The sequence below is a fragment of the Phocoena sinus genome, chromosome 4 (genome assembly GCF_008692025.1).
Source record: "Phocoena sinus isolate mPhoSin1 chromosome 4, mPhoSin1.pri, whole genome shotgun sequence".
Classification (NCBI taxonomy): domain Eukaryota; kingdom Metazoa; phylum Chordata; class Mammalia; order Artiodactyla; family Phocoenidae; genus Phocoena; species Phocoena sinus.
In genome coordinates this window covers 48,189,757-48,214,011 of record NC_045766.1, presented here as the reverse complement: position 1 = coordinate 48,214,011, position 24,255 = coordinate 48,189,757, and the positions used below count along the sequence as shown (strand labels likewise).

General features: G+C 41.4%; 1 protein-coding gene across 8 annotated transcripts in view; it reads right to left on the bottom strand.

Moving 5' to 3' along the window:
* Positions 1-24,255, bottom strand: part of PRKCI (protein kinase C iota) — a 100,637-nt gene that overhangs the window by 73,676 nt on the left and 2,706 nt on the right. Inside the window, exons 2-5 of one of the 8 annotated variants that reach the window (XM_032630681.1) lie at positions 21,260-21,506; positions 11,269-11,273; positions 4,825-5,044; positions 4,205-4,265 (exon numbers count right to left, since the gene is read on the bottom strand). Coding sequence is in view for 2 of the 8 variants with exons in the window: in XM_032630677.1 (XP_032486568.1) it covers positions 4,205-4,311 (107 nt within the window). In the remaining 6 variants the exon portion in view is untranslated. Of the gene's footprint in view, positions 1-3,927; positions 3,992-4,204; positions 4,562-4,824; positions 5,137-11,268; positions 11,274-21,259; positions 21,507-24,255 lie in introns of those variants that run through there. The other 7 variants (XM_032630680.1, XM_032630679.1, XM_032630682.1 and 4 more) reach the window with 7 other exon arrangements.

Genomic DNA, 24,255 nt, shown 5'->3' with positions numbered 1-24,255 from the left:
CCTTCAGTTTGCACATGGGTGATCCTGGCCTCACCAGCCTCTCCCGTAACTCTTCAGCTTCAGTCCTCACTGCTAACAAGCAATTTATCTCCACATTATCTAATCCAAATTTCTGAGATGGTTGTTTTGGTTTTGGCACCAGGCCACCATGTCCCTTCTTTCTCTCTGGTGAAGCTACGGATCTGTTGCCCTATGGTTAGGTGACATGCCAGAAGCTCCATGACCAATGACTCACATTCCCCCAACTTTCAACTTAATATATCATTTTTATTTCCTTAGAACCATTGCTAAAGTATACCACTAAAATATTTTGCAATACTTTTAAAAACAAGTCTTGCCAAGACTCGTTCACAGTGAGAAAAATCCTGCATACTTCATCACTAAACCAGCTATACTTTCCAAATATGCAAGGAGTTCATCCCTTTTTATTTGTAGATATTCACAGAAAGAATCCTCTGGATTCATAACTGCTCAACAGCACTGGTTTAAAAAGCTTTTTGCAAAATTTCTCTTACATTTATAACGTAAAGAAACGAGTAATCCAGACATTTCCTTGTTAAATTTTACCCTGTAATATCAAGTAACTTTATAGAACGATAGCACACACAATGGCAATCTACCACTAACCCACAAAACCTGTTTCTCCTCCTCCAAACTAACACCACAAGGTAATGATTGAAGGAAGGCAGGCCACTCATTGACAAGCTCCTGTGGTGAGGAAAGAGGAGTACAGGCCAGGAGACAGGCACTCTTAGGTGGCCTCCAATAAAATCAGATTCTCAGTGCTATTAATCTCCTGAATAAAAATTAGAAAAAGGCTAATTAAATATCTGGTATATCTAGGGAGACGTCACAGTCGCACTAAGAACAAATTAAACAGCATGAGAACACTAAACACATCATTGAAAGGAGACGGCAATTCATTCACTAAAATATTCTGTCTATTCTGAGATTTCAATATTCACTGGAAAGAAATATTGTTAGGAGATGGGGGAAAATCGATAACGGCCCGTTCAGATGATCTGAAGGAAAAGAAACTTTTCAAATGCAGATTGTCCTTACATTTCTTGATAGTAAGGGAAGAATTTTCTACTTTAAAACCAGGCAGGTGTTCTACTTAGCCAACCTGTTTATTAACTATCCTCATTGGTGATTAGTTTCATTTGTAGTAATGGGCAGCTGACTAAGTAATATCATAACCATCAGTTTAGACTATTGTTAATAAACATATAATCTTAACAGATCTAATTTCAGAGGACAGAAATTGGTACAATTTAGAGTGCTGATGTTGTCTTTAAATGAGGCTTGGAATGAAGGCACTATTAGAAAGTTTTCATTGAATAAAAGCACTAAAGGGCAAGGGCTTGACTCATTACTTAGTAAAATTCATAGGTTTTTAAAAACAAGCAAAGAAAATGTTAACTTGAATGTCTTGGAGACGTTTTAGTCAAGCAGTAAAAGGGTTATAAGTCCTTATGCTCTTTTATTTATTTTTTTAAATTTATTTATTTTTTAAAGGGAACTTTTTATTTCATTTATTTATTTATTTATGTTTGGCTGCATTGGGTCTTCGTCGCTGCGCATGGGCTTTCTCTAGTTGCCACGAGCGGGGGCTACTCTTCGTTGTGGGGCGCGGGCTTCTCATTGCAGTGGCTTCTCTTGCTGCAGAGCACAGGCTCTAGGCATGCGGGCTTCAGTAGTTGTGGCATGCAGGCTCAGTAGTTGTGGCACACGGGCTCAATAGTTGTGGCTTGCAGGCTCTAGAGCGCAGACTCAGTAGTTGTGGTGCACGGGCTTAGTTGCTCCGCGGCATGTGGGATCTTCCCGGACCAGGGCTGGAACCCGTGTCCCCTGCACTGGCAGGCGGATTCTTAACCACTGCGCCACCAGGGAAGCCGTCCTTATCCTCTTTAAAAAAAAAAATAATTGGAGCAATAAACCAAGAAAATATTATATGATACCTACATTCTAAAGACTTTGATTTCTTTCCAAAAGAGAAGCTTACAATGATTTTAATTTACTAACTGGGCCTATTTACAGTTGTCAAACTAATAAAAATAGGAAAAAAGGAAGAAGCACTAGTTTCTTCGTGTTTCATAGTTGGAATCATCAGAAACTACCTGAATTGAATAAGTCAAAAATTTATATTATTTAAAGTCAGAAAGGTAAACCGGAGAACTAAAAATTATACTGTAACAATCAAAACTTGAGAGGCATCGCAGAGCGAGGAAGCAAAATGTAGTGTGCATCCAATTTCGCATCTTTCAGAGGAAGGAATCAATAGATACCATGTAAAGTTGATAAATCACGAAACGGAAGTATAACTTTTTTTTTTTTTTTTTTTTATGCGTTACGCGGGCCTCTCACTGTTGTGGCCTCTCCCGTTGCGGAGGACAGGCTCCGGACGCGCAGGCTCAGCGGCCATGGCTCACGGGCCCAGCCGCTCCGCGGCATGTGGGATCCTCCCAGACCGGGGCACGAACCCGTGTCCCCTGCATCGGCAGGCGGACTCTCAACCACTGCGCCACCAGGGAAGCCCCGGAAGTATAACTTTTAAAGTAATAAAGGCAACCTCCAGAAGAACAAGAAATAAACTATCAATAGTAATTACCTCTGAAGGTTGGGAGGACTAAATGGGGAACACTTTTTATTTTATACTTCTGAACAATTTGCACTTTCCTACCATGTGCGTATATTTATTTTTTAATCTCGTCTTTTAAACTGTCAATAATCAGACACTATTTAAAAAAAAGAAAATGTACTATATTTCATTCTCTGTACCTAACTCACAGACCGTCAACTATAAAATGGAACACATTCTAAAGTGAAATATCTCATCTGTCAAATTAAAGGAAAGGTAAAGGAAGCAAAGCTTTTTTTCCCCACAGTGCAAAGTGCGTAGCTATTGTTTGAAAATCAAGACTTCCCTGATCAGTTTAAGCAAAAACACTGTTACTGTCCAAAATAACTCCTCTAAACTACTACTAAATACAGGCAAGCTAATGAACAGACAGAGGTCAGAGGCTTCACAGCAGCAAACAAACTAGAAGTCCTTACATCAAATCAGTAAGACATTTAGGGGTTTATATTTTCTTTGAAATCAAAACAAGAGAGGCATTTTGAAAGTTTGCTATCTTCACTGATCCTCTAAGGAATGTAAAAGTATGTACTGCAGTTTCAAACCTCCTAGTGCTTGAGTTTTTTAAAGCAATTTACTTCTGCTTGAACAAGCAGTAAGACAGGCCACAGCGGTCGGGTGTTCTGTTAACCCTTAGTTTCAAACCTTTATGCTCACACTAACAGTTCAACTTTCTAATGCTCCCAAATATAGTTATCTCAAAGAAATTTCAAACCACAGTCATACTACGGAATATGATTTAATACACTGATTTTAGGACTGGATCATTTCTGGTAACCACAATAGTTATAACTTAGGTAATAATATGAGTAAAAATCACAGATTTTAAAACTGTGCCTATGCTCATCCTCTTCTTTTCTTGCAATATCTCACCCTATCGGACAGTCCTTGAAGCAACACTGACAAAGAAGCGTTCACAAATTTTAATTTACACATATACAACCTAATCTTGGCGAGACATAAGTACCTAATGCATATCCCTGAAAACGCATCAACTTTACTCAAATAATAACTCCTATGTCTAATATACTGGCAGCCTGACCACAGTCCAGGTACACGTCGCGAACTCTTCTATGTGATAAAGACAAACCTGACTTAGAGAACCAGAGGCTTTAGGCCTGCTCGTAATCAAAAGGGTCAACAAACTGAAGCAATCCTGTCTTTTAAACCCATGGTAAACTTAGTTAACTAAGGCATCACTCAGAATCAACTCTCAACCCCTAATACATCCAGACTTAAAGACGTAAAGCTCTTGTAAATCTCTTGGTAGACGAGTCTCTCGGACTCACCAGGTGGACCTACTTACTCCAAGGCTCCTCCCTCGGACCCTGCTCAGGACCCTCAGCCGCGCGATTCCAGGGCGCCCTGCGCCACACCTTGGGGGTGCCGCAATCCAGTGCCCCGTGCTCCTCCCCCGACCACTCGGTCACCCATCCCGAGTTCCCCGACTTGCCCGCCCAGCCCATCCCTTCCACATCTCCAGCCCCACACCCGCCCCCCCTCCAGGCCAAGTCCAGCTGGCCTCTCCCCTTCCCTCTCACCACCACCCCCACCCCACACACTCACCCGCGGTAGTAGGCTTTCACCCGGACCTGGTGAGAATGGTCCCCGCTGCCGCCGCCGCCGCCTGCGATCGGGTGAGACATGGTACTGCTGTCTCTCTGGGTCGGCATCTCCTTCCTCCCCCGCCTCAACGCTGGAGGCCGAGGGGCGCACCGGGCGCCGTAGGGGACTCCGAGGCCCGAGTTTCTCCCGGAGCCGCGGCTGCCCGCTCGCCTACCTGTCCTCCACGCCCGCGGCGCGGGCCCAGAGGTCGCCTCGCCGGGGCAGCCGGAACCCGCACGGCTCCCCCCACCGCCAGCGGCAGACACTGCCTCTGCTGCAGCCGGGGCCCAGCACGCCTCCCACCTCCGCCCCTCCCACCTCACACGCTCCAAAGGCCCACATTCCGCGGGAGGGCGGGTGCAACCATAGATCCAACTCAAGATGCCCGGCTGAACCATTCTTACGGGGGCAAGGAAACGGGGAGAGAGGAAAGAGGATGCTGAACATCACAAAAAACTTGCCGGCAGGGTGCCTTTTATGGGCTGTAACTAAGAGAATGTGACGACTGAGGTACCTATAGTTCTGTAAAAAGCCCCTCCCTACAAGGAAAATGGTGGGGGACAAATTCTGCGGCATCTCACCCCAGTTTCCTGTCTTGGTCGCGTCCGCGGTCAGACGGCTAGGGACTCGGAGTAGATTTGCCGGGCGGGTTTCTGGGACTTGGAGTCCCCATGGGATTCTGGGACTTGAGGTTCTTTACGTGTAGAGCGTCCCGCCTTCTCGCTGACCGTCTGTGTTCAGCTTGTGCCCCAGGACCCGTCGGCGTGGAAGTCCTGAATCCACCATGGGCACCTGAGGACACTGGAAATGATTGAGGTTCCTCACAATCTAGACTTTGTTCTCTGGTGAATTCTTCCAATTGCATAAATCATCTCAATCATACAGTACCTTTTCTGGAAAGAAGAATTTGGTTACTGCCCAGCATAGCCTCTTTTATGAAAAGAATTTAGTATAATATATGTAACAAATGTAATAATGAATGTAATAAAGGAAGAAACTCAACTGGAAGGTATGATGGAAGATTGACTTTTCTTCCTTCGCTACCCCCCATATCTTGGCCCTTGTAGATTGCCATTGCATGGAACAGGTGCACAATGAATATTTAGCCAATCAGTCAACCCATCCAACTATCCATGCATTGGCATTTTTTAACATCGTTAAAACATTGTTAACATCGACTGTTTTCCGTAGTGGCTGTGCCGATTTACATTCCCATCCTAATTTCATTTTTTATTATTCATTGCTAGTGTATAGAAATACAATTGATTTTGTATATATCTTGAATCCTACAAGCTTGCTGAACTCATTAGTTCTAATAGTGTCTCGGTGGATTCCTTAGAATTTCCTGTGTGCAAGATTATGCCATTTTAGAATACAGATTGACTTACATCTTCCTTTCCAATCTCGATGTCTTTTATTTTTCTTGCCTGATTGCATTAGATAGAACTTCTAGTATTATGTTGAATAAAGAGAAGTATGTTAACATTCTTGTATTGTTCTCAGTCTTATGTGGATAGTTTTCAGTCTTTCACCATAAATGTGATTATTGCTTTAGTTTTTTTGTAGATGCCCTGTATCAGGTTGAGGAAGTTCCATTCTATTCCTAGTTTGTTGCCTATTTTTATTATGAAGGGTGTTGGATTTTGTTTAGTGCCTTTTCCGTGTCTATTGAGATTATCATGTGGTTTTGTGCTTTATTCTATTGGTGTGATATGTTACATTAACTTTTTTTTTTTTGCGGTACGCGGGCCTCTCACTGCTGTGGCCTCTCCCGTTGTGGAGCACAGGCTCCGGACGCGCAGGCTCCGGACGCGCAGGCTCAGCAGCCATGGCTCACGGGCCCAGCCGCTCCGCGGCATGTGGGATCTTCCCGGACCGGGGCACGAACCCGTGTCCCCTGCATTGGCAGGCGGACTCTCAACCACTGCGCCACCAGGGAAGCCCTGTTACACTAACTTTTAGATGTAAGCCAGTCTTGCATTTCTGGGAAAAATCCCTCTTGGTTATGACATTATAATCGTTTTCATACGTTGCTAAATTCGGTTTGTTAATATTTTGTTGAGGAATTTTGAATCTACACTCATAAGCATGGTTTCCTTTAGTTCTTTAGACATGTTTATAACAGCTGCTTTAAATCTTTGTGTGCTAAGTCCAACATATGGGTCCTCTCAAAGACAGTTTCTGTGTGTATGGGTCCCATTGCCTGTTTCTTTGTATGTCTCATAAGTTTTTCTGTTGCAAACTGTACATTTCCATGGTAGCAACTCTGAAGACCTATCCAGACTGGCTCTAGTTGTGGTGGTTTTAATTTTTTGCTTGTTTTTTTTCCTTTTTTTCCTTTTTTTTTTTTTTTTTTTTTTTTTTTTTTCCGGTATGCGGGCCTCTCACTGTTGTGGCCTCTCCCATTGCGCAGCACAGGCTCCGGACGCGCAGGCTCAGCGGCCATGGCTCACGGGTCCAGCCCCTCTGCCGCATGTGGGATCTTCCCGGACCGGGGCACGAACCCGCGTCCCCTGCATCGGCAGGCGGACTCTCAACCACTGCGCCACCAGGGAAGCCCTGTTTGCTTGTTTATTTGTGAGTTGGCCAGACTTGGTCAATAGACTTGTTTCCTCCACAGTGTGCAGCCTCTAATGTCTCTCCTCAGAAAGTGCAACTTTGGCATGCACACCGTCACCCTGACTCCTTGTCCCTCCCCTGGGGGATGACAGTGGTTTTAGTCAGGTTCTCTTTGACTGTCTCCTTTCCTCATCTCCCTATCAAGCTTTTAGCTGGTTTGCCTTTATGGATATAGCTCCCAGCTGTTAGCCTCCACTAATTGGCAACTGATTGCTCCAGTGTTTTTGACAGTGCCCTGGGGCATAAAATTGTTCCACAGTCTTTTTTATTTATAATTTTTTTTTTTATAATTTTCACCAGTTATGGTGGTTTCATTGGGGCGAGTGTACAGGGAGCTCCTCATGTTTCCATTCTGGAAGTGCTCTGACATTAATTTTTAAAGTCAGTGTGATGCAATTAAAATAGATACAGGGGCTTCCCTGGTGGCGCAGTGGTTAAGAATCCACCTGCCAATGCAGGGGACACGGGTTCGAGCCCTGGTTGGGGAAGATCCCACATGCCGCAGAGCAACTAAGCCCGTGCACCACAACTACTGAGCATGCACTCTAGAGCCCGCGAGCCACAACTACTGAGCCCACGTGCCACAACTACTGAAGCCCACGCGCCTAGAGTCCGTGCTCTGCAACAAGAGAAACCACTGCAATGAGAAGCCCGCGCACCGCAACGAAGAGTAGTCCCCACTCGCCGCAACTAGAGAAAAGCGTGCGTGCAGCAACAAAGACCCAACACAGCAAAAAATAAAATAAATAAAATTTTAAAATATAAACAAATAAAATAGATACAAGGCACAGACAGTTAAGCATATAGGATAATCAGGGCACAGAAATTATGTCATTTTTAGTAACAAAATATGAGAAACTATTGAGCCATCTCTTTAGTTTAAAGAAAACAGGACTCTGTTAAAGGGTTTAAAAGGAACATGGCATCATATTAATCATATCTTTAGGAAAATATGGCTTCCTTTCTACAGATTGAGCTGCTCTAACAAGAAAATATCTACTCAGAATAGGTAGGCCTTTATATTCAATATTAACTAGCCTCACCAGTGTGTCCTGCTGTATATAGATCAAATATGAAAATTTGTTTTTCATGTTCTTTATGCCATCTAATAAATCCTGCTGCTGGATCTTTGATGCCTGTTTCTCAACTGAGAATCACATGATACAAAATGGGAAGTCAATGGTAAACATTGTGAAAAAGGCTCCCACAGCCCATTTTCTTTCTGTTGTACTTAAAATGGTGCTTACTAGTACCTTCAACTTTGGGTAAGCCTGCCTCCCTTCACCTAGCATTCTTCTGTGGTTTCATTAAGCATTTGATCATGTCACTAAAAAGAGAGAAAAGTGTTTCAACTGCAAGTCCTGATCATTTGGAGCGACTCTGTGACCTGTAGAGATAAATATTGGGCTCTGAGCTAAATTATACTTACTTTTGGCTCACTGTGATGACTTGAATAGAAAAAAAATTAATTAATGCTCAAATCCACCAGCTTAAGGGATTTAAAATATTTTTGGCCAACATTCTCTCATTTTGTCATTATCAGAGTGCTTGTCCCAATGTGCATCAAAGAAATAAACTGCTTGGTGAATGGAATGAGATAATAAATAGTAGACACATGTCCTGTGTAATCATGTCCTAATAGTATTACATTAATTGTTTTACTTAACCTTCAAGAGCGAAAGTTGTGACCCAAACTCCTGATTGGAATCCTGACAGCTGTTAGTAAGAGTTTAGTTTTTATTCTGTTAATTAACCTTACTGAGCTAGCACAGATAGCAAACAATACCCCCATGACTCCCTTTCCCCCTTCTTTCTCCTGTGCCCTCTCACTGCCCCATTGACACCGCCAGCTTTATCTGGGTACTCCCTTCACTCCAGCCACATACACTCATTTCCATTGCAGTTCCCCAATCTCACTCCCACAGTACAGATAATGACATACGCCAGTTTGAGCCTTAACTTATTTTGCCTTTGAAATAAAATGTCTTTGTTTTAATGAACTGTCAGTGGAGAGTTCCATTAAGCTGAAGAGACAGCAAAATGAATAAATAAAATAAAATAAAATAATATAAAACATTTACTTAATGAAAGTCACTGAATAGTCAAAGATGTCTGAGTGGGCTTCCCTGGTGACGCAGTGGTTGAGAGTCTGCCTGCCGATGCAGGGGACACAGGTTCGTGCCCCGGTCCGGGAAGATCCCACGTGCCGCGGAGCGGCTGGGCCCGTGAGCCATGGCCGCTGAGCCTGTGCGTCCGGAGCCTGTGCTCTGCAACGGGAGAGGCCACAGCAGTGAGGGGCCCCCGTACCCCAAAAAAAAAAAAAAAAAAAAAAAAAAGATGTCTGAGAAACCTCAACATAATTAACCCCTATGGGGTTAGTTGGTGCAGGCATTATGCTCTCCCCTTCTTTTCAAGAAAGTTACAATCCAGATAGGATGTCAGGACATGTACCAATAAAGAGAAAAAATGCAAAATGGGAAACTGTGCGCCAGTAAGTGACAAAGAATAATTGCAACAGCTCCCGAGTGCTACCTCATCTTCTTTAGGAACCAGAAGAACCCACTTGTGTCTGGCTTAACTGAAAGGCACAGAGTTGACTAGTAAAATGTCAGGTTGAAAAAGCCTCCATTAAAACACACAAACTTCTTTTAGAAGTATCATTTGTTTAATGATGTTGGTGCACCAAGTATGCTGTCCCTAACAGCAGTCAAGCATTAAATGTAAGCTACCCTCCAATTTGAAGAGGCAAACCTGTTCTTGAGGATGGCGTATCCAATTGAAAATGTAAACCTTATCTAATAAATTCTTCCCACTCCAGCAGCTCACCCACCCCAGCATTGGCCTCCTTTAATACCCTAGTTCTCGGGGACTTCCCTGGTGTCCAGTGTGTGAGACTCCATGCTCCCGATGCAGGGGGCGCGGTTTCGATCCCTTGTGGGGGAACTACATCCCACAGGCATGCCGCAACTTACAGTTCACACGCTGCAACTCGGAAGCCCACATGCCGTGCTTCTCAGCCCGCAACTAAGACCCAGCACAGCCAAGATAAATAAATAAATATTAAAAGAAAATAATAACCTAGTTCTCTCTCACAGCCTCTGGCATACACTCCTCTCCCACACAAGGTTGTCAACCCGTCTTCACCCCTCTCACAGAGGACTAGCTCATTTTCTCTACCACCTCCACCTACTTCCTACTGGACTCAAATCTTTTCATATTGAATTTCTGCTGACCTTGAATTAAACCACATCCTGTTTGGGGCCACAGAAAAATCAAGGGGGAAAAGCAGAGCTTATAGTCTGTAATGATTTTTTGGCTGCTTAATCACATGTACAACATCAAGGGGAACAGCATTCCAAAGATAAAGCTGCCTGTTAGTTCACCTGTATACCGTGCTTATCACCCTGTGACTTAGGCATGAGATATTCTACTGAATTGGTATAGCTTCCCATCCTGGAAACTAACAAATTATGAATCAGCCTATAATTAAATTAATAAGGACTCCAGACACTGAGACTTTTAAAGCAAAGCATTATTAGGTGCCTTAAGAGCAGGAATCTTACCTTCTAAGTTCTTTTTGGCACTTAGAAAATTGTTGGTATTCAACAAATATTAAATTATTTAATTTAATATTGAAATAATTTTCTGTTGGTTTATGTCCACTTAAATACTAAAATTAATCTTACTGTCATAGGAAGGAAGCTGACAGCACCATATAAGCAGAACAAGTCTTCATTTTCTGTTTGCTTTGTTAAAGCTATGACCTGAAAAATTAGTTCAACTCGCTGAGCAATCTGTTTACTCAAGTCAAACACAACTCCTAAGAAAGTGACTCTCCTTTTACCTAAGGTGGACTCTTCCAACTAGAATCACGGAATGGTTGAATTTACTAGCTGGAAGTTACTTTGTGTCATCCAGGTCAGTCTTCTCAAACTTTGATAACCATACAAATTAGGCAGGGATTTTGTTAAAATGCATATTCTGATTTAAAGGTCTGATGCTGCTGGTCCCCCAATGACAGTTTGAAGAACAAAAAATCTATGCCTCATTTTACAAATGAAGTCCAAAGAACTGAAATGACAGTCACTTTATCATTGTTCCAATGTTTTCCACTATTTAGACTAATTTTAAAATACCATGAATTTGAAACGAGGACTGAGTGATTTCTGGCAGATGAGGAAAAAATATTAACTTCACAAAATTCTTAGTTTTGATTTGGTTTTTGTTTTCCATGATCTAACCACATGCTAAAATGCTGTGGAGATTCATTGTTATTAGAGAATCATTTTAATCCACACATAACCTGTTCTTATCATAATCCATTAACAGGTTCACTGTGTTCCCACAGGTGCATGACAGTGTACTGAGTATCATGTCATGATATACTCACTCTTCCATTCCGCCACCTTTTCTATTTTACCTTAGTTAAACAGTTCCAAAGATTCTGGTTATGTTCTGCAGGGCACTGTTCAATATGAGGCTAGATTATTCCATCTCCTTCTTCCACGTCTTAACTAGAAAGCAAGCTTGAGATAAGAAGAGAAACAGGGGCTTCCCTGGTGGCGCAGTGGTTGAGAGTCCGCCTGCCGATGCAGAGAACACGGGTTCATGCCCCGGTCCGGGAAGATTCCATATGCCGCGGAGCGGGTGGGCCTGTGAGCCATGGCCGCTGAGCCTGCGCGTCGGGAGCCTGTGCTCCGCAACGGGAGAGGCCACAATAGTGAGAGGCCCGCGTACCACAAAAAAGAAGAGAAACAGGATGTCTTTTCTCTACTTTTTTTTTTTTTTTTTTTTGCCACGCCACAAGCCATGTAGGACCTTAGTTCCACTGACCAAGGATCGAACCCGTGCCCCCTGCAGTGGAAGCATGGAGTCTTAACCACTGGACCACCAGGGAAGTCCCTGTTTCTCTACTTTCTGATTCAGTAATTTAAAAACTACAACTCAGAGTTTCCTTGAGAGTTAGTTTAATTTACTGGGTTCTGGGGGGAATTCTGCCAATCTCTTTTATCCTTTTCATAGAATTTTAAAACCTTTAATAGTAATATTAAGAAATATTTAAATATGTACATGTACTAATTATTAGTTCTCTGGTGTCTCCATTCCTCTAGGAAAGCAAGTAGAGGGTCACTAGTAATTGTCCAAAGGAGAGAAGGTGCTTCTCCCTTTGAGCCTCACACCCTTAGCCTCTAGGGAAAAACAGAATGAAACTTAAGCCTAATAGCTTCTTATTTTAAAAATAAATTCTATAAAAACACAAATAATGTCAAGAAATACCTGTTGCACGTCCACTAGGTACAAAGCCCTATATTTCATACAATAAATGTAAAATGCAACTTTTGCCCTTGAGTCTAGTTGGGGCAGTCTACTTAGGAAGTTCACACATAAACTGGTGATAAATAATTCAAGATTACATAAAAATCCAAAGCACTAGGGCAGTACAAAACAAATTGCTAATTTTCTGGAAGAGCAAGTAAGAGCTATAGAAGTTCAGAGAAAGGAGTGATTATGTCCAGCTAGGGTGGAGAAAAAAATTTTTTTAATCTCTGATAGCAGTTATCTCAGAAGGTAAGAGTGATATGAAACAGAAGCAGCTGTCTTTCATCTGGAGAGGACTTTCTCAAGGCCTACCTAACTGAAAAAATGCTTTATGGAGGCCTAACTGAAAAAAAATCCTTTGTTAAGTTGTAAAGTCATAATGTAATTTCAAAGAGATCTGGGATCTCTGGCAAATTAACATGAGATAAGGCCACAGGCTGCTATTTAGCCTTGTCAGGTCTGCTTTTCCTTACCGCAATCGCGACCTCCAAGACCCATTCCAGTGTAGGATTGTAAGATTCTCGGACCCCTTGGAAACTTTTGGTTTGAAAACTTTACTAGACTGTGAGTTCATGTATAAAACTTCCCCAGCATCTAGCAAAGTCTATGGCACTTGGTACGTGTAGGTTGACACTAGGATTCTCAAATCAGCTTTTCATTTATTGAACACGTTTTTTGAGGGTTTACTACATCATAGTCCCATGCTAGACATGCAGGTAGTAATATAAAAAACCTTGCCCTCAAGGAGCTCACACTAGCAGACATGTGTCAGTGTAAAGGGCCAAGACAATTCAGTGGGGGAAAAAATAGGTCTTTTTCTTGGAGGAGGGTTAATTTGTTTTAACAAATGATGCTGGAACAATTGAATATCCATATACAGAAGAATGAAGTTGGACTTCTACCTAAACCATTTACAAAATTTAGCTCAAGATGGATCAAAGATTTAAGTATAAGAGCTAAAATTATAAAACTCTTAGAAAAATACACAGCAGGAAATCTTTGTGATCTTAGATTAGACAATGGATTCTTAGATTGCCACCAAAAGCACAAGTAACAAAAGAAAAAGATAAATTGAACTTCATCAAAATGTAAAATGCTGGTATTTCAAAGGACACAATCAAGAAAGAGAAAAGTCTACCCTCAGAATGGGAGAAAACATTTGCAAATCATATGTCTGATAAGGGACTAGTATTCAGATATACAAGTAACTCTTACAAAAGACAAATAACTTAATTTCTCTTTGTGGGCAAAGAATTTGAATAGACATTTCTCCAAAGAAGACATACAAATGGCCATAAAAGCATGAAAAATATTCATTATTAGTCATTAGGGAAATGCAACTCAATCACTTCATACCTACTAGGTTGACTATAATCAAAAGATGGATGATAACAAGCGTTGGCAAGGGTGTGCAGAAATTGGAACCCTCATACATTGCAGGTGGGAATGTGAAGAAGTGCAGCTACTTTGGAAAACAGTTTGACAGTTTCTCAAGATGTTAAATATTGAGTTACCATATGACTCAGCAATTCCTTTCCTAGTTATATAACCAAGAGAATTAAAAACATATGTCTGCACAAAAAGCAGTACACAAATGTTCATGTAAGCATTATTCACAGTAACTAAAAAGTGAGATCAAACCAAATGTCCATTAATTGAAGAATGGATAAACAAAATGTGGTATATCCCTAAAATGAAATAGTATTCATCTGTAAAAAGGAATGAAGTCCCGAAACACATGACAATGTGGATAAACCTTGAAAACACTAAGCAAGAGAAGACAGACACAAAAGGCTACATATTGTATAATTCCATTCATATTAAATGTCCATAACAGACAAATCTATAGAGACAGAAAGCAGATTAGTGGTTGCCAGAGGTTTCAGGAAAGGGAGAACGGGGAGTGATTGCTTAAAGGTCTTGGAGTTTCTTCTGGGGCGATGAAAATATTCTGCAATTAGATAATAGTGATGGTTACGTGACATTGTCAATATACATTGAGTTATATGCTTTAAACATGAATTTTATGTGAATTATATCTCAATTAAAAGTAAATACCTGGTAAGTATTATTAGAGGAGTATAAACAGAGTACTATGAGAGCGCTAACTCCATCTGGGTGAGGCTGTGAAGCCCAGAGGATGAAAAGGTTGAGCAGAATCTGAAGAATAATGCCAGATGACAATAGTGGGTGGAGAGGGTCAGCATATGGAAGAGGCCAGGGCATGTATTTTGCAGGTGGACTTCGGTTCCAAAGCTAATCCTGCCACTTACTAGCAGTATGACCTTGGACAGGTTACTTAATCCCACTAAAATGAGTACCCTCATCAGCTTCATGGGTTTGCTGTGCAAATTAGATAGGATACTGTATGTAGAGCACTCAGCAAGGACAGTTGGCCCTCCATATCCTCGGGTTCTGCATCCACAGATTCAACCAACTGTAGATCGAAAATATTAAAAAAAAAAAAAAATTTCAGAAAGTTTCAAAAAGCAAAATTTGAATTTGCCATGCTCTGGCAAATATTTCATAGCATTTACACTGTATTTACAAATATTTACATAGTATTTACATTGCATTAGGTATTATAAGTAATCTGGAGATGATTTAGAGTATACAGAAGAATACACATAGGTTATATGGAAATACTACACCATTTTATAGAGAAGAAGTGAGAACCCATGGATTTTGGTATCCGAGGGGGTCCTGGAACCAATTCACAGTGGCTACCGAGCGACAACTGTATTTAACAAGTGTAGCCTTCTCTTTCTCCTCTCAGCCTCCCCTTATTGCTATTTTAGATGAATTAAAGTTGGGTGTAAAGGCAGGGCAGTGAAAAGGCCTAGCTTTTGTCTGCCTGATGAGAAATTTAATGAGGATTAAGTATAAAGGCAGTTGGAAGCAGAGGAAGAAGGTGTTTTAGAGTCAGAAAATAAAGACTCTGTAAGCCACAGAAGGAGCTTTGGATTTAGTCCTAAATCACCTGAAATTTTAGGGAGAAGAGGAATGTAAAAGCATTGGTTCTTTAGATGAGAGCAGAGGGAAGAATGACCCAGAAGAGACAAAAATTCTAGGACCTCAGGAGAAGACACAGATTCTTAACTTCATTAAGTAAAACCAATGCCTACATCTTAGAGGCACTTGATGAGGCTTATTTGCTGGTAATGAATTGCTAGTGATTATTTGATGACAGATTTTCTAATTTTTCTTAAATTGCTTGATCCAGCAAGCATTGTGATAAAACCAAACCTTAGATGATTCCAGCAAAAGAAGGTGCTTGCTTATTCTGGGGAGCAGTGCAGCTCCAGTCTGAGCACTATGTGGCAAAACTGAAAGCCTTGGTTCTAATTTTGACTCAAGCAGGTTATGTAACTTGCTGTGTATTTATTTCCCTTCAGAGAGTAAATGACGACAACTTTAACCTAACTGACTTCAAAATATTATGAAAATAAATAAACGTTTCAAAGCTCTTTGAAGTCCATTGATGGAAAGTACCCTTTAATCCAAAATTGCACTATGTAACTAGACGGTGAAATCTTATTCTTTTCCTGAATAAATTTTTAGTGTTCCCCCTCCAGTCTTGCCCTTGAACATGTCTACAATTACAACAACAACAAAAACACCTTCTTAATTCTTATTCTGAGAAAAAGTCCCTGCAGTATACTGCAGTAAAACTTTAAATGTGTACATGGTGCATTGTAGTTAACAAAACATTTTGACAAATACAATCACATTTCTGGTAAAAATTACTGTTATCCCTGCTTTAGTTATGAGGAACTTGGTGTTCAGAGAGGTTAATTGGATTGGCTAAGAGCACCCAGCTGGAAATGGGAAGGATCAGTGCTTAAATTCAGGTTCTTAACTCCAAATTTCAGGCCCTGCCCATCTTCCTGCATTAAACGAGACAAAGATTTATATACACAGACGTGGTTTATATCTTTCATCTGAAAAATTTAACTGGGGAATGAGCATTCATGATACCTAAATTAGGTTGGAAATGTATTAATCATGCTTTTTATTTTGTATATTTTATGATGCTTTGATATCTTGGTGGCCTTACTGACAGAGGAGAGGCTGCCCCTCCCAGGGCTTTTATCTCTAAAAATTATCCTAGAGATAGCAAATGACTTCTCCTCTGTGAATGTGGCTTTCATATGCAAACCAACCAATCCAAAGCCCATATCCCCGACTTCCTCCTTTATTTAATTCTCATACACCAAGCCAGTATTTCCCCTGTTCTAAATCACCCCTCCCCACCCAGGGCCAGGTACTGGACAACTAGAGACCACTGCTATATACCAGAGCCTACTAAAAGTATTCAAACTATCCAATCCCAAATTTACTTAAACTTTCATATGCTGCCTCTTCCATTCCTTTCTGCAGAAACTACAATAAAGGCTCTGGGCCATGCTTTCTCTTTCACTCCTTCTGCCTCCAGACTGACCCTGGTGCTTCCCCATGTGGCCCTGCATGGTGTGGCATGCTCCCTTTCTTTGGGAACTGTAAATAATAAACTCTTATTTCAAAAGCAGTTGTCCTTGTGTCTTTCACCTTACCATACCTGATTAAAACACATCCCAGGTGTGAATCCAGATAAGTACAGTTGAACAATGTAGGAAGTTAGGGGCACTAACTTCTGTGCTGTCAAAAATTTGTGTGTAACTTTACAGTTGACCTTCTGTATCCACAGTTCCACAACCACAGATTCAACCAATCACATATCATGTAAGTACTGTAGTATGCATTTACTGAAAAAAAATCCATGTAAAAGTGGACCTGCACAGTTCAAACTCATGATGTTCAAAGGTCAACTGTACAGTATTGTTTCTTAACTAAGAATAAGTAAAGAACTGAAGAAAAAAGAAAGCAATGCTCTATCCATCATGGACAGGGAGTGAAAGAACAAATACCCTTTTTTCAGTGTGTTACTTACACACTTATTTATTTCAACACATTTATTTAGAGCTTACTATGGTGCCTGGCACTGTGCAAGGCACTGAATATACAGTCATGAAGAAAACAGGTTTATTCCCTGTCCTTGTAAGATTCACAGTTTAGAGAGAAAAAATAGGCAAGAAAATAAGTGAACAAACCCACAATTACAAACTGTGGTACCTGCTCCAAGGGAAATAAATATTGTGCAGTGACAGAGAATAATGGTGGGGAGAACTCTATAAATTGATCTGGAAAAACCTATCTAAAGAAATGACATTTATGCAGATAATTAAAGGGAAACAAGGAGCTAGATTTGCAAAGTATGGGAGAGAATATTCCAGGATTGTATGGAAGGCCATGAGGTAAGCAAAGTGGCATCTTTGAGGAACTGGAAGAAAACCACATACACTGACATGGAAGGATATACTATTAAGTGAAAATGGTTGCAAAAGAGTGTATATAGTCCAATACCATTTTTGATAAAGAGATACATATACTTATATGTATGTTAGTACATAGAAAATCAAAAAGAATATAAAATAAGCCATTAATGATTATTTTTGGACGTGGATTGTAGTGGACTTTCACTTCCTATTTCATATATATTTCTGCATTATTTAGATTTTTGGACAATTTTGTATTCAGGATTTGCTAGAGGTAAACATTAAAATTAAGTTCTATATGATTGTATGCTTCTGTCACATAACTTTTCCCCAACTTCGCTAACTTTTCATTCCTGTTCACTATCTTTGCTTGTTCCCTATAATGTATTTTGTTCTGCCTCCTGTTGTCTCTGGCATTTTATGTAATTAAGAGAGACTTATCTACCATAAATAGAACATTACAATTAAGATTTAATATGAAACTGATATGACACTGTTTAATACATTAGGAGCACACAGGCAAAAATCTATTCTCAGATACTGACACTAAATATTTTAAATTACAGCATATGCATGTTAAAAAATGTATCTGCTAACTAACTTTTAAAAGTAAGGGGGACTTCCCTGGTGGTCCAGTGGTAAAGAATCTGCCTTACAATGCAGGGGACACAGGTTTGATCCCTGGTCAGGGAACTAAGATCCCACATGCCTCAGAGCAACTAAGCCCCTGTGCCACAACTACTGAGCTCATGCGCCTCAACTAGAGAGCCCGCCGTGCCACAAACTACAGAGCCCACGCGCTCTGGAACCCTCATGCCACAACTACAGAGCCCATGCGCCCTGAAGCCCACGTACCACAACTAGAGAAGAGAAAAACCCGTACACCACAACTAGAGAGAAGCCCATGCACCACAAAGAAGATCCCGTGTGCCGCAACTAAGACCCAAAGCAGCCAAAAATAAATAAAATAAATAAATCTTAAAAAGAAAAAAGTAAGGATGGCCTCATAAAAATTGCATAACTTTTGGAAATACAATAGGAGGATTATTTTCCTTTACTTTAAGCATAATAATTTGTGGCAAAATTTTAAAATAATTACAGCTATGCTTAGTGAGCGTTTATCATGCTCTACTGTTTAGATACATTATTTCATCTTTTTTCAACTTGTACAATAAGTGTGGTAAATACTGTCCCCATTTTTCAGATTAGCAAACTGGGGATTAGAGCAGTTAAGTAAACTTCATTTATTCAATGCATAATTATTGAGCACTTAATGTTTAAAGAACTAGGAATGTAGAAGTAAACAAAATGTGTAGTTTATAACCTGGAGGTTCATGGGAGTAGTACATAAACAAACAAATAGGTACATAACATAATGTGTGGAGCATTGAAGTGTCATGAAGAAAAGTAAAGTGAGATAAGGGAAGGAAAGTGACGAGAAGCCCATGTTGGGTTAGGTGGTGGGGAGTGAGCTCTGAGGAGATATTTGAGCAGAGTCCTGGATGAAGTGAGGAAGTGAGACCTGTGTAAAAGGCTTTCCCAACTGGGAAGTAGCAAGTGTGAGAAGGAAAAGCAAGAACGCCAGAGTGGCTGGAGCAGAGTGAACAAGAGAAAACTCTCTGCTGAGTGTGATGGGCACTGGATGATTTGAGCAGGACAGTGATGTGATCTGATTTACAGCTATAAAGCTTACTTAGACTGCTCTGCGGAGAGTAAATTACAGAGGAGCAAGAATAGAAGCTGGGTGACCTGTCAGGAGCCTATGGCAGTGGTCCAGGGGAGAGATGATGGTGGCTTGGCTTAGACTGATAACTGTGGAGGTGGTGAGAAGTGTCAGATTGACTTGGTTTGTATTTTGATAATTTCATGCGTGTTCATGATAGTGTGGCCAGAGATGAGGTTTTATTTGTATATATATCTAAATTTTTCTTGAAAACAGTTGACTTACAGTGTTGTGTTAGTTTCAGGTGTACAGCAAAGTGATTCAGTTATGATGAGGTTATATTTTGAAGGTGGAGCTGATAGCATTGCAAGAGGTCACCCAGCTAGAGAATGGCAAAGTCAGGATTGAAATCGAAGTTTGTCTGTTTCTACAGCTCTACGTAGCACAACTCTTCCAGGCTGCCACAATGCTAAGTAAACATTAAGCAAAAAGCAGAATGGAAATGAAAGTCCATAGCAGCTTCAAGTGTTTATCAAGTACCTACATGCTTGAGGTAAGGCTTCGTGGCACAAGGCAAAAAACTGCGGACTGGATGGATAGGAGGTTAGGAGATCAGAGTTCAGATTCTGCTTTTGCCATGGATTCTTCCTCAGCATGGGTCACATGACATCTAATGTCCCTTTAAGCTTTAAAGCTCCCAGTTTGTGCTATTCAGCCCCTGGGGAAACATAGCCAACTAGTAACAGTGCCAACCACAGGTATACAAGGGAAGATAAGATTGATAAGCATACGATTAACATACTGATTATTGTAAGAGTAGATGAGAGGTGGCAGGACTAGACTGTCTTTTCAGTTTCAGTACTATTTGCTTTAGTCAAAGTATTTGGTTTTAGTATACTGTATTACTTTCAAGGAAAAGAGAAAGCAAGTCCATATACTGCGTCATTCCAACCTATAGGATATACTAGAATTTTAGTCCTCATTCATCCAAATATTCAAGCACTCATTCCCTCAGCAAGCATTTAAAAACCTATTGAGTAGTAGGCATACTCAGTAACACTTATTGAACAAATTCAAGTGAAGGAAGACTTTGATAAAAAGGTAAAAAAAGAAAACTTTTTTAGACTTTACATTTGGTTTTTTAAGGCCGTACAACAGTCTTGTAAGGTGTTGCCCCTCTTTTTTTCACGTTATAAAACTAAGACCTCAAAAAAAACAACTAAGACCCAGCACAACCAAATAAATAAATAAATAACAAAACAACAAAAAAAACTAAAACGTGAAGCAGTTTCCCAAGGAGGGTCAGTACTTTACCAGAATTCAAATCTGGGTCACTTGACCTTCTGTCTCACCATGTAGGATATTAGGACAGCAATCAAGTCTAGATGGGGTGTAGGACAGTGTAGGCACTATATTAACTGCCCTGCAAGTGTCCAGCACGAGGTGATCAGTGATTTAGAACACAGGTCAGCATACTTTTTCTGTCAAGTGGACCATTACAGTGTCTGTTGCAACTACTCAACTCTGCCCTTGAAGCACAAAAGTAGCTGCAGGCAATACATAAACGCGTGAGTATTGCTGTGTTCCAATAAGACCTAATTTATGGACACTGAAATATAAATTTCACATAATTCTCACTCGTCACAAAATATTCTCCCTTGGATATTTTTTTCAATCATTAGAAAATGTAGAAACCATTCTTAGCTTGAGGGCTGTATAAAAACAAGCGACAGGCTGGATTTGGCCTGTGGGCTTGTGCTAGTCAGTTTGGGCTGCTATAATAAATACCACAGACTGGGTGGTTTAAACAACAAACAATTATTTCTCACAGTTCTAGAGAGTGGGAAGTCCAGGATCAAGGTGCTGGCAAATGTGGTGTCTGGTGAGAAACTTCTTCCCAATTTGCAGACAATGGCCACCTTGTTGCTGTATCCTCACATGGTGGAGAGAGATCATCTCTCTCATCTTTCTTCTTCTAAGAGCACTAATCCCATTTATAAAGGTTCAACTCTGATGACCTAATTACCTCCCAAAGTTTCCAAATACCATCACATTGGGGATTAGGGCTTCAACATTTGGGGGGGTGGCACAAATACTCACTCCATAGCAGTTTGTGAGGGGAGCTCCAGCATCCGTGAAGGGCTCTGTGATCGCTCTTCTCTGTAGGCCAGACCTTACAGTGGGAACTGTAGCCACTGAATTGGGGAACCTAAATGCAACAGGAGTAATTGGATCCTAGGGTTGCAGGGACCAAGTGGCGGCACTGGTGGACAGCAGAGTCAGAGCAGCAATCCGGATAGTCTGACTTGTGCAGACCTATGTCATTGGCTAGTTGATCATGGTATTCCTAGAAATGAAACAGATAGGAAACCTATGAAATTCTTTTTTTTTTTTTTTTTTTTTTTTTTTTTTTTGCTGTACGCAAGCCTCTCACTGTTGTGGCTCTCCCATTGCGGAGCACAGGCTCCGGACGCGCAGGCTCAGCGGCCATGGCTCACAGGCCCAGTTGCTCCGCGGCATGTGGGATCCTCCCAGACTGGGGCACAAACCTGTGTCCCCTGCATCGGCAGGCAGACTCTCAACCACTGCGCCACCAGGGAAGCCCTAAATTCTTACTTGAACAGTATCAGTAGAAAAGTTCTAGGTCAAGTAAACAAAAGTCTAACCTGAATCATAAAAAGGGAGTCATATCCCTTCAATCAATTCCCAGACTTGAGCTGGTTTACAGACCTCAGTACCCCTTAAATAAAGAAGAGGCTACATCCCCGACAGAAAGGACACTGGTTTTCCCTGGTGGTCCAGTGGTAAAGAATCTGCTTCCAATGCAGGGGACACAGGTTCGATCCCCGGTGGGGCAACTAAGATCCCACATGCCGTGGGGCAACTAAGCCCACGGTGCCACAAACACAGAACCCATGCGTCCTGAAGCCCACACGCCACAACTAGAGAGAAACCCACACGCCTCAACGAAAGATCCCACATGCCGCAACTAAGACCCAATACAGCCCCCCCTAAAAAAAAATAGATACACTGAGCACCTGGCAGAATCACCACCTTGGTTCCTTGACCTGTGGAGTGAGGACTAGTATGGTGGTAAAGGTCAAGTGGAAGCCAGTAGAACTGCCCCTACCTAGGAAAATAGTAAACCAAAAGCAATACCGTATTCCTGGAGGGATTGCAGAGAATAGCACCACCACATCCCCACTCAACTTGCCCGTTGGCCTGTGCAGAAGGCAGACAGATTTTGGAGAATGACAGTGGATTACTCTAAGCTTGACCAGTTGGTGACTTCAGTTGCAGCTGCTGTACCAGATGTGGTTTTTATTGGTTGGGCAAATTAATATATCCTCTGGTACCTAGTATGCAACTATTGATCTGACAAATGCTTTTTTCTTGATACCTGTTAGTAAAGACCACCAGAAGCAGTTTGTTTTCAGCTGGAAAGGCCAGCAATACACCTTCACAATCCTACATCAGGGCTAAATCAACCCTGCCACCCTATGTCATAATTAGTTTGCCAAAATTTTGATCACCTTTTTCGTTCACATCATATCACACTGGTCCATTGGTCCATTACATTGAAGACATTATCCTGATCGGACGTAGTGTGCAAAAAGTAGCAACTACTCAACTTATTGGTAAGACATTTGTGTGTCAGAAGGTGGGAAATAAGTCTGAGAAAAATTCAGCGACATTTCTTCTTCCATGTCAGTGAAATTTCTAGGAGGTCCAGAGGTGCGGGGCATGCTGAAATATCCCTTCTAAGGTGAAGGATAAATTGTTGCATCTGGCCCCTCCTACAAATAAAAAAAGAAGTCTAACACCTAGAGGGCCCCTTTGGATTTTGGAGGCAACATATTCCTCATTTGGGTGTGTTACTCCATCCCAAGTGGTAGCGGCAGATAGGAATGCTGTTTGGAGCCTTCGGCAGGGCCCTACAGGGAAATCACAGCACAGGTCCTCAGGATTTTGGAACAAAGCCCTATCACCCTCTGCAGATAACTACTCTCCTTTTGAGAAACAGCTCTTGGCCTGCTACTGGACCTTAGTAGAGACTGAATGCTTAACTATGGGTCACCAAGTTACCATGCAAGCTGCTCATTGTGACCTGAGTGTCATCTGGTCCACCAGCCCGTAAAGTTGGGTGTGCATAGCAGCATTCCACCATCAAATGGAAGTGGACTATACGTGATAGGGCTGAGCAGGCCTTGGGGCACAAGTGAGTTACATGAAGAAGTGGCCCAAATGCCCATGGTCCCCATTCCTGCTATACTGTCTTCTCTCTCCACCATGTGAGGATTCAGTGAGAAGGTGGCTGTCTGCAAATCAGGAGGAGGGCCCTCACTGGACACTGAATCTGCCTGCACCGTGACCCTGGACTTCCCAGCCTCCAGAACTGTGAGAAATAAATGTTTGCTTAAGCTGCCCAGTCCACGGCCTCTGTCACAGCCGACCAAACTAAGACAGAAATAGTAGTTTGCCGATCCCTGATCTAGCATTCAGATGAGCACTGTCCAATAGAACTTTCTGTAATAATGGAAATGTTCTATATCTACACTGTACAATATAGCTGCCACTAGCCACATATGGCTATTGAGTGCTTGAAGTGTGACTAGTGCAACAAAGGAGCAAAAATTTTAATCTATCCTTCTTTTTCATTCCTGGAGCCTTTTACCACTTCTTTAAGGATTAATACAGTTTCCCAACCAGTTTCCCTGTCTCCAGTTTTACTTTCCTCCAATCCATCCTTGCTAGAGGGATTTTTCTAAAATATACGATGCTGGCACTTCTCCAAAGCAACGTTTCCTGGAAACTTTAGAAAGAAGTTCAGCCTGTTAGCATGACTCATAAATCTCTTCATTAGGAAATCACAAAGAGGTAAAACACCTTCCTCTGTTTCATCAGATAAGTGATGATAAATTTCTTGAGGGTAGTCCTTTATCATACTTTGTCTCCACTAACATTTCACACAGTGGCTTGCTGAATGATGCAGGAACGAAAACTTGATTTTGCCCATGGAAAGCTTAAGTTAGAACCCCATTTCTGGTACAGTCTAGCAGAGTCACCACAGGCATTTAATCACCTTGAGCCTCATT